We start from the raw sequence: 11,001 nt of genomic DNA on the forward strand, positions 1-11,001 counted from the left end.
GGTATCATCTAAACAATAAGGCAAAATATTTGCTGCCTTGAGAGATGTTATTTTCATTAATTATAAATTACAATGCTTATGATAAAAGTGCTATGTAATCTATGAATTATGTTTTTCATTTATTTAAAGCACTTTAGGTCAAGGACAACATTGAAATTTGATTAAATTCAATTACAAATGTTATTGAAAACTTAATTTATTCTCGAAAATTCATAATTTATTAATGACCAACTGATATAATAATTGTAAAATAATAAATTTGTTTTGTTTTTTTCAGCCGTTGGCGCCAGAAGCGAGACACCAACAGGTAAAATGACGAAATCCAATTCAAGTGAATCTTTGCTTGCGGGTACTAACCTGACCTCGTATCATCATAGTAAGTCTATATAATCACATCATCTAACAAACTGCAGCTATAAAATAACTATTCTTTATTTCTTCTTCCTAAATATCCTTTCTCTTTGAAAATGATTTAGGCTCAAAATTTCATCTTATTGAATTAGGACCAATAAATTAACAAGGTTTTTAGCTAAATATAAGCTTGGTTCCCACTTGGATACAACATTTTGCACAAAATTTGACCAATCACAAGCTACAGTTTAAATTATCTGCTGCTTCTGATTGGTCAAAACTTCCGTTGCATTCTAGTGTGAAGCAAACTTCAGTGAAGTGCCTTCATAGTGCGAACCAAACTTCAATGTTATTCCTTCCTAGTGCGAACCAAGCTTTAATGCTAATTTTTCCATGTGGAACCAAACTTTAATGCCACACCTTCCTAGTGTGAATCAATCTTTAATGTTGTACCTAATTCCTAGTGCGAACCAAACTTTAATCGTTCTAAAAATAGGTTGGCATTAATTTCCCAAGTATTCTTCTAAATTCTATATGCGTTTCTTATTCAAATTGATAGTTGTTTTGAATTTTCATCTGTAGATACAGCTTATTCACACATCCAAATCTCTTCTTGTTTTAAACCACGGCTTTGTTGTTGTTACACTTTTTTTTGTAAAATGCTTTTGGTGTACACATACATACACAAGTCTGATTTAGACAGTTATTTTTGATGTCCATTTGTTTTTAGAAAGTTAGACACCACTGCTTTTGATGTTACACTTTTATCTTGGAATTTAAAAAACACAGCTTTTGATGTTGTATGTAAAGATTGCCAAGTAATTATGGCTATTAAAATAAATTAAAAAAAAATAAACAACACTTTTATTTCAATCTGACATGTTATGTTTTATCCAATATTATTGAACTTAAATACTCCCTATCACTACAATTTTGTACAATGAGTAGTGCAATTTCAATAGCTATTGTAAGAGTACAGTAAAACGGTGATGGGCAATTGCATGATGGGAAGAAAAACATGCTGTACAGCAAACTTTGCTAGTGCCTATTCACCAAACCTTTCAACAATATTAACAGTTCATTTTAGCAAAAAATCTTATTATAAAACATCGAACAAAATTATTATATATTAGGTAATTTACATTGCAAAAGAAAGTTTACCTAATTTTCCATAAAAAATAAATAAAATAATTCACATTGCAGAAGAATACTAAATACACTAAATAAAAGAATAAAATGCTCTGCATTTAAACTGCAGGTATGAAAAATTGAAAAGAACATTTCTTATTGTCAAGCTAAAACACAATTACTATCCAAAATAGAAAGACATTCAAAACATTATTGATAAATCGTTTTACGCAACATATTAACCGACACTTAATTTTCATAAAAATCTCATCAGCGTCAGCTGCAAAATGACGTTCTGTTTAATTTAAATCGTCAACAAATTATTAAGTGAACAATTCTTTATTGTTTGTACTTGTACAAACAATACCAAAATGATGAGAAAAATGAATACAAATTACTTAACTTGGTTACATATTTGTTATTAATACATTTTATATAAAACATAAGCAATTTTGACTTAGAGGGGCACTTCTATAGGGGGAACACCCTCAGGACCCTACAAAGTTTCCTCTTAAAATAAGAAATAATAATATAAGTAAGACCCCTATTGGGGACATCCCTATATTCAGAGGGCATCTCTATTCAGAATAAATAATATAAATAAGGGTATAATCTTCTGTTAAACGATCAAGGGACAATGTTTTAACACAACAGCCCACATTTTGTTTGGTTCTGAATGTGTCCCCTTAATAGAGGTCCTATTGAATAAAATCACAGATGTACAGTAACACCATAGCTTCTACGATACTATGTACTTTATAAAAATATAAAATATTTTATTTTTAGTTCTTAATCCTGTTATTTCCTGAAACTATGTCATGGACACCTGTATATGACAATAGGAAATGATGCTACTTTATGAGAGATGCAGAAAATACATTAACCATGTTATCTATCTCATTTAAACAAGTTACATACATTAAATGTTAGAAAATATGCCTCGTACTACATCTGCCAAACAAAATTTAGAAACAATACAAAGAAAAACATGTATGAAATAAATAATATATTACTATATAATGAATATTTTTATAAACATGTGGTTTTTTTAACTACCATTTATCTTTGTATGATAAATTGGTCAGATATTTGCCATATGATGACATAATTATACTTAATACTAAGTACAGAATGTTTTTGAATACTTGGAAAAACAATCAAGTTATTCTCGAGTGGGAATCTAACCCTAGCCATCAGCACAAACTGAGTGGTTTAGAGGTATGAATACCAGGTTGTGGGTTCCAGTCCCACTCAAGAATTTTTGTTGTTCACAATGTGTTCTTAAATGTACTAGTATAGGTACAATTAGTTTACAGTAGGGCAAAAATCTGACCAATTAACTCTCTGATACAAAGCTACTATAATAGTAGTTTTCAGTTTGTTCTGACTTCTTTACTTAATGAACATTTTTCTCCGTAAAACCTGTGTGATTTCATTTCAAAACGCATTTACTGGTTTGAAATGCTAATAATTTATTCATAAATTTAATCCAATGCCTATTCTACATCTAAATATTACGTCTTTCTTTTTACCAATTTCCTTAGCTGCCTATGAAGATTATTATCCAAAGCTCAAACCCAAATCTAAATCATTTGCCTTCAGTAAGAAACTCAAAAACTAGCTGCATTAACTCTAGCAACAAATGTTTCTGTTGTCAACTTCAGAAACAACTACGTCAACTGTGTCAAAATTCCGTTGTCAATTTCAGAAACAACTACGTAAACTGTGTCAAAATATGTTTAAATTGAACTTTGATTAGAAGATCTCGAAAATATAAAAATATATAAACCACAAATTGATACCACAGAGTAACAGTTATACAGTTTATTTATATGTAAACAAAATGTTTCTAAAAACATTTATTGTTGACCAGTTTTTGACACAACAAGAAACATTTGTCAAGAGAATATTTTTCCATTGCTTGAGCACATTTTTGCATGATTGCATGTTTGCTTTTGTCTTGTTTTATTATATTTGTAATTTTAATTGTGTTACAGTATGTTGGTATGTGGCATGATTGAATATGATATGAATTTTGTTTATGTTGTGTAGTGTTTTTGGACAAATATATTTTCAAAAGGAAATTGTCTATCCTCTTTTAAACCCATTGTTATGATAGCTTAGGCAACTACTCCAATTTTAATTTAAAAAAGCTATGTAGGGTATATTTCCATTGATATTTAAGTTGATCTGTAAGTTTTATTTGTCTACTATTAAAATTAAAATATTATACTATTTTTAAGAGAAATAATGTCATTTATAAATTAAATAATTTAAAAAAATGGATTAAAATTTACTTGGAAATGTTGATATATTAGTTGTAGTATGTATTTTTGTATAAACTATAGACAGAGTTACACAATTGATTCACACTACTTTTTTTCATAAGTCTGTTGATTGGTCGATCAATTTTGATCGTAATATTGTAGAAATGAATCTTGTCATTCTCATTTTCAAACATCAAAATTATCTTAGATAGAGAGGATATTTTCCATTTTAGGTATCATTAAACCACAATATTAAGGGTGTGTGGCGCAGTGTGTTGGACGTTGGACTACTGATCGTGAGATCGAGGTTCAAATTCAACTATCGCTGCATTGCTTGTATCCTTAGGCAAGATACTTTACTTACATTTGCCTCTCTCCACCCAGGTGTATAAATGGGTACCCGGTTAGATCAAGACACAACTTTGCGCTGATTAATAGCTGCATTATGGGAGTATGTTTCCATATGTGTTTGATACAAAAAATGATCGGGGTTGGTAATAATGTTCAGTGCTTAGAGGTTTCACAACATTAGGCGCTATATAAATCCAGGATATTATTATTATTAATGTAAATAATATTCTTCTATTCGATTGTTTCTCTGCCTGCCGTGTGATCAAATTACATGGTGTTATTATTACTTGGCATAATTGTAATTATGATATAATTACAGTCTGATATTTAGCCAGTCAAATTAAACATTAGCTCCGAAAATCGATAAACCTCTAGGAATAATTCTTGTGACGACCGTGGATTTAATGTAAATAATATTAGTTTTAATTGATATATCGGAAATTATTATTATAAGCTCAGTAAAGTGATGCTTTAGTTGAATAAATACCACAGTTAAGTGCAGCAGTTAAATAAGTACTGTATTTAAAGAAGACCTGTAATCAAACAGATGTTTGCAGTTAAGTGACTATAATTAAATAAGTACTACAGTTTAATAAATGTCACAGTTAAATAATTTTCGCAGTGGAATAAGTGCTATAATTAAATAAGTGCTATAGTTAAATAAGTGCTACAGTTGAATAAGTGCTACAGTTGAATAAGTGCTACAGTTGAATAAGTGCTACAGTTGAATAAGTGCTACAGTTGAATAAGTGATGCAGTTGAATAAGTGCTACAGTTAAATAAGTGGTATAGTTGAATAGGTGATGCAGTTGAATAAGTGATGCAGTTGAATAAGTTATGCAGTTGAATAGGTGATGCAGTTCAATAAGTGTGGCAGTTGAATAGGTGATGCAGTTAAATAAGTGTGGCTGTTGAATAGTTGATGCAGTTGAATAAATGTGGCTTTTGAATAAATTACTGTAGTTAAAATGAGTACCATATTTGATTAAGAGCCCTTTAAAATAAGCCTCCCATACAAATAAGCGCCAATATATACACAATAAAACATCAACTCCCATGTTATATAAGCAAGTTGTTGCTGTCTTGTAAATTGTCTTTAAGACTTCACATACAATAAAGACTCGTTCAATATTATTTACAATAGTTTCTTTGTTCACTTCGGCACAAAATAGCAATAAATAATACCTTAAGAATTATCAGGTAATGAAAAATGTGACAATACTCTTTATTTATTTGATACATTTGATGGTTGTTTTTAGTCGTTTGATTATGGTTTGAAAGTCTGTCTGATGATTACATGCATGTTTCATCATATAACATTATGTTTATACTAAAGCATTTTATACTTAATACATATTATAATATCATAACTGCTACTGTGTATTTCTTTGTTTTGAAATACATCTAACAATTAATAGTTATATTTTATTGTAATGGTTTAACAATATCCCAATAAAACAAGTATATGAATATAAAACTTATTATTGTAATAATCTAATAAAATATAATTTTGAATTAATATATTTTTTTTTCAAAAATGAAGTTAGACAATTACGATTTTAACTTTTTCTTTGATTTTTGTTAAATATTAATATTTTTAACATTTGGTTCATTATAATTTATTTGTTTCTTTGGATAAAACAGCTATTTTAAATTATTGTTTTATTAATATTAATTTTACAGATTAGAGTTTTTATAAATTTATATTTAGTTTAGATGTTCATAATACCTAGTTAGAATAAATTGATACTTGCTTTGAACCTAATGACCCATTCAATTATGCAACCTGTTAAAATAGTTTTCCCATTCAATATTAGCGGCTTGTTCAATTAAGCGCCTAGTTAAAGTAGTAGGCCAGTTATAATATTAGTAGAACTTAGTACCTATTTCACTTCAGTTTGCTTTTCCCTTTAAGCAAGAAAGAACTTTTTTTTCTTTTTTAGATATTGGAATATTTTAATATCTACAAAAGAATATTTAGACAGATTTATCAATCCCTCACTATTCCTCCTTTCATTAATTAATTCATAATAATGATACTTAGTAATGTATTAGAAAATAGCTTACATCTTAAATTATACCTATACGTCTCCCTTCTACCACTCCTCTCATCTTTTCCTTAGTTTAAGAGGTTATGGTAGTTACTTAGTCAAGATAACTAAATGTAGGTAGTAGTTAGATGTACACCAATGCTTGAAAATGACCGACCAACAAATTGAACTTGAACTTACAAGAAATAAAAACATAAATTCAATTTTTTGTGTCAAACAGTGTCTCCATCAGAAAAGAAAGACTTGGGCCCATACCTAGGCATGAAGAAATCCAGTTCATTCGAGAGTCTTCTTGCTGCCGTAGCTGACTATACCAGCGACAATAAGTCCAGGCAGTCTCGCACTTCCGCTAAAGTGATTCGAGGAAGAGTTTGCAACGAGAGCTTCCGTGCGGCCGTAGACCGATCTTATGGAGATACGCTAGACAGGAAGGATGTCAAAGGTTAGTTATGATTTTTAATTCTTTTTTTGAGAGAGAAAGAAAATTGTTAACAGACAGAACTATGAGAGAGCTTTAAACATTTAACTTTTGCGGTAAAACGTATTAATTTTCCATTGTCTTATTTAGTCCCTTAAGCTCTTTATTGATTGCTTCATATCTTTCCTAGCTTTGGTACTAATATGATTATTATTTTAATTTACAAAATATATTAAATGACCATATTTATAGACAAGTGAATGAAAGCTGATTTTCAGATGTTTACAATTTCATTTACATGTCTCAGTATTGCACAAACAAATTCTAACAGATAGACGTAGATAGTGAAATTAGTGTTGCTTAAAACTAATAGATTGATTGACAGCTATATGTAATAAGAGCAAACCAGTCACAGTCCAGTGGATGTAATTGTGCTGGCTGAAGCTGGCTCGCAACGTCCACATTCAAAGTCTTCCAATGATAATGAAATGAATGAAATAAAAATTAGACTAAACAAATAGTTCAATTACAAAATTACATTAGAATTAAGCCCTGGTTCACACTAGAAAAATCATGGCCTATAAGTATTGAATAGAGGTATCTTAATAGTGAAAATTAGATAATAGTATGAACATGTACTTTCTTCCTCATTCCTTCATTATTATTAACATGTTATATTCATTTTATTTAATTATTTTTTTTAAATGGTTGGCCCGACCAGTCAAAAGAATACTCCTTTGGCCTCTGTGTAAAATATATAATATATATAAACAACAAAATAGACAATAGATTATTTACAGTAAATTATGATTTATTCGGAATTCATTCATTCATTTATTTATTTATTATGTAATATGTAATACAATTAAACATCAAACAGCCAAAAAGTTATTTATTTATACAGTACAATGTTTACCTTCCCTTTTCAACAGAAAATGGTGGTTTAAAAATGATGGCCAAATCAGAAGGTGCTCTTGACAATGGGTATATAGGAGATGCATCTGAAAAACCAATGCGTTCTTCCAAGAAAAAGGCGAAAGACAAACGAAAAAGCGGTGTTCTGAAAGGTCTTGGTTCTATGTTTAGGTAAGACAAAGTTGTAGTTTACTAAATATGACAATTTTTTTTTTTAATAAATAAAAAGAGATAGTAAAAGTGTTGCTTAAAAAATTGGTACCTTGGCAAAAATATGATTATTATTATTATAATATGAATCAATACAAAAAATATTACACCTATACAGTTGTTATGAATTTTTTATTTTAATGCCTACTATTTTTTTGTACAGAAAAAAAAAGGTAATTTTTTAGTTACACAATTAGGTCAAATTGGAGTTTGGATTTGGTTCAATGTAGGTAACCATAGTAATGCATTACTTAGGCTTAGTGTTGAGGTATTTATTACGATAACAGTTGATTGCTACGGCAACCAATTCTGTTGACAACATGTTTTAATTATTGACGAATCTGTCATGTGTATTTTATTTTGAAGGTTCGGAAAGAATCGAAAGTCAGAAGTGGACGGAAAGGAAGAGGATGGGGATGTGGAGGAGGAGGAGGAAGCAGGAGAGGAGACGGGTAAACCAGATGATGAGGATAGAAGGAAATCCAGACAAGAAGCTGAAGATGCACAAGAAAGGTATTATTATGGACCATTCATATTATAGATTTCCTTCACTATGTACTTCATTACTTACCCTCTCTTGTCTCCATTCCACACATACAAAACAAATCTTTATTTTGGTTTATGAAATTGTAACAGCCTAGTTTGACACATAATACTCAACATGATCCAAATAATGCATGGCAAGAATACACTTTCAAAATAGTAGACTTCTATTAAGGGGAAACCTTCAGGACAGAGCAAAGTGTCCTCCCAAAAAGGGTGTCCCCTGGCCTCGATGTTTTTTCCCCTGGATCATTTCACCTTAATATGGGTGTCCCAAACGAAGGGGTGTTCTACTGTATACACTTTAAACATGTTTTTTTGGCTCAAAAAAGGTTACGAGATCAAGAGGCAGAAAAGAAGAGAGAAGAAGGACGAGAAGCAATGAGCAAAGCAGAAAGAATGCTGCAATTACGAGAACAACATCAAAAGAAACACCGCGAAAGAAATGGTCGTTACAAAGATGATGAAGATGATGACGATGATGATGAAGAAGAACATCGAAAGGAGCCTATTTATAGTAAATCAAAGGTAGGAGAAAATTATCAATTGACAATTTTTAAAAAACGAAATAAGTAAATTATAGACTTGGAAATGCTGCAGTAGAAGTCACATCTTGAAAGTGTCAACAAGTTTCTGAATTGACATTTGCGACGACCTAAAACCTGTTGATACAAAAGCATGCGGTACACCGCATTTGAGATTCTGCATTTTTTGATGTTTCCATCTATAGATATAATTTGATCATCCTCATGATTAAGGCAATTTTGAAGTATATTGATCGAAATGTCGAGAAACTCAACAGAATTACATACATGGTGTATCAACATATTGACTTTGTGATGCAAACCTTTAAGAAATACATGACCTAGACCTATTTCCTACGCATATTGTGTTGTTGGAACCTTGGATATACAATCCAACAAACTGGAAGCTTTTCCCAATGTGCATGGTTTATATGATTTAAAGATTGGTTTCAATCTTTATACTGTACTGACCTACCACAAACTGGTATCTTTGTAGTATAGTTCATGTTTACTTTTATTTGTATACAATGTGTGTGCTAAACAAATAAAACAAACAAACAAACATGTATGTGCACATTGAAATAACATGTCCTCTTTTTCTTTTCTTCTTTTAGCATCAATATCGTGAAAGAGCTGTAGATGACCATAAAATTTATCATGAATATAAACAAAGAAAATATGAAAACGAGGAAAAAAAAGTACTCGAAGACGATATTTATGATACGAGAAAAGAACATGTAAGATTAGAACGATCACGGAGTAAATCATACGATCCATATGATCGTTATGATGATACGCGCCACAGCGACAGGCGCCCTCGTTATGAGGATGAACGAAAAGAAGATTATTATGATGAGAGACATATAAGTAAACGTCCAGAGGAGAAATACAGAAATCGTTACAATGGGGATGATAGATACGCGGCAGACGGTCGTCCTGACAATCGGAAGCAAGATAACTATTATTACGAAAAAGACAGAAAAGATGGGAATTATGGGGATGTGCATGTTAGGGAAGAAAGAAAATATGAGGATTGGCAACGCAAAGAAGTGCCATATGAACAGAGATACAGAGATGATGGTAAAATATATGAATCGCGACGGTCGAACGACGCTAGAATTTATGAATCAAGAAGCTCTCAGAAGGAGGAAAAAATGTATGATGTTCCTCGGTATAAGGATACTCAAAGAGAACGAGAAAGGCGGAATTATTATGAAGAAGACATGTACGACCGAATCGGTGAAAGGAAAAGGTCAAAAGAATATTCTGAGAGATATTACAGAGAAGATGATTCAAAAAGAAAGGTTGAACGAAAGAACGAGGAATCTTTAGAAAAAACTGAAAAGCATAAAAAGAGTTCTAAAGATGTTGAAGATAAAAAACTTGAGCGTGTTGATAGTAAGGATAAAAATGAAAAGAAATTAGAAAGGAAAGGAAGCAAAGATAAGATAAAAAGGACAAAGAGTTTAGAACGAAAAGGATCCAAAGAGAAGGAGAAGGAGGAAAAGAAATTGAAAAAATTACAACGGTCTGAAAGTAAGGAAAAAATGAAAAAAGAAAAAGCAGAAAAAACTAAAGAGGCAGAAAAGATAAAGCAAGGTAGAGATAAGTCAAAAGAACGTTTGAATGAAAAATCAAGCGAGCACAAAGAATCAAAGAGAAACGGTTCACTTACTGACAGACTTACAGACAAACTAACAGACAGAAATGAAAAAGTATATGAAAGTTATAAAAAATTAGAGGATACAGACCATGTCTATGAGTCGCGGCAAAGCAGCCGAAGAGAAGAAAGAAGTGAAAATAAAAGTCGTCATCAAAATGATAGGACCAGACGCAAAGATGATGATAATGGATTCTATCGCGAAGAGCGACGGCATCACAGTAATGAAAGGACGCACAATTCACGCATTCGTCGACCAGGTAGTCCACCAGTTGACTATGGAAGCTTAGACAGGTAAGATAGACTTTGAAGTCCTCTGTTATTTTACTTTATACTAACTTTAACTATATTGTACCCATCCTTTGGTACACCCCTATTAAAGGGACACTTTGTTGGAGCCTGAAAGTGCCTCATAAATATTCTACTGTAATTTGTTTTTTTTTTTGCAATATAGTCACAATTATTTATTATAAAACAAAAAATTGCAGAAGGATCATGATTTCCAAATTTGTATAACTACAAACGACTTACATTAACTTTCGATCAATTGACATTTTACTTGTATGCAAGCCACAAAAAAACC

General features: G+C 31.0%; 1 protein-coding gene across 6 annotated transcripts in view; it reads left to right on the top strand.

Annotated features, from left to right (window-relative positions):
* The window catches only part of LOC144839825 (partitioning defective 3 homolog), a 71,983-nt gene that overhangs the window by 56,730 nt on the left and 4,252 nt on the right, over positions 1 to 11,001 (top strand). For 4 of the 6 annotated variants that reach the window (XM_078695343.1, XM_078695344.1, XM_078695346.1 and 1 more), the window contains 7 exons: positions 278 to 376; positions 3,024 to 3,080; positions 6,369 to 6,590; positions 7,499 to 7,652; positions 8,058 to 8,204; positions 8,567 to 8,762; positions 9,373 to 10,712. In XM_078695343.1, the coding sequence (XP_078551469.1) occupies positions 278 to 376; positions 3,024 to 3,080; positions 6,369 to 6,590; positions 7,499 to 7,652; positions 8,058 to 8,204; positions 8,567 to 8,762; positions 9,373 to 10,712 (2,215 nt within the window). The remainder of the gene's footprint in view (positions 1 to 277; positions 377 to 3,023; positions 3,081 to 6,368; positions 6,591 to 7,498; positions 7,653 to 8,057; positions 8,205 to 8,566; positions 8,763 to 9,372; positions 10,713 to 11,001) is intronic. The other 2 variants (XM_078695345.1, XM_078695348.1) reach the window with 2 other exon arrangements.

This window comes from Antedon bifida, chromosome 4 (assembly GCF_963402885.1).
Source record: "Antedon bifida chromosome 4, ecAntBifi1.1, whole genome shotgun sequence".
Lineage (NCBI taxonomy): Eukaryota > Metazoa > Echinodermata > Crinoidea > Comatulida > Antedonidae > Antedon > Antedon bifida.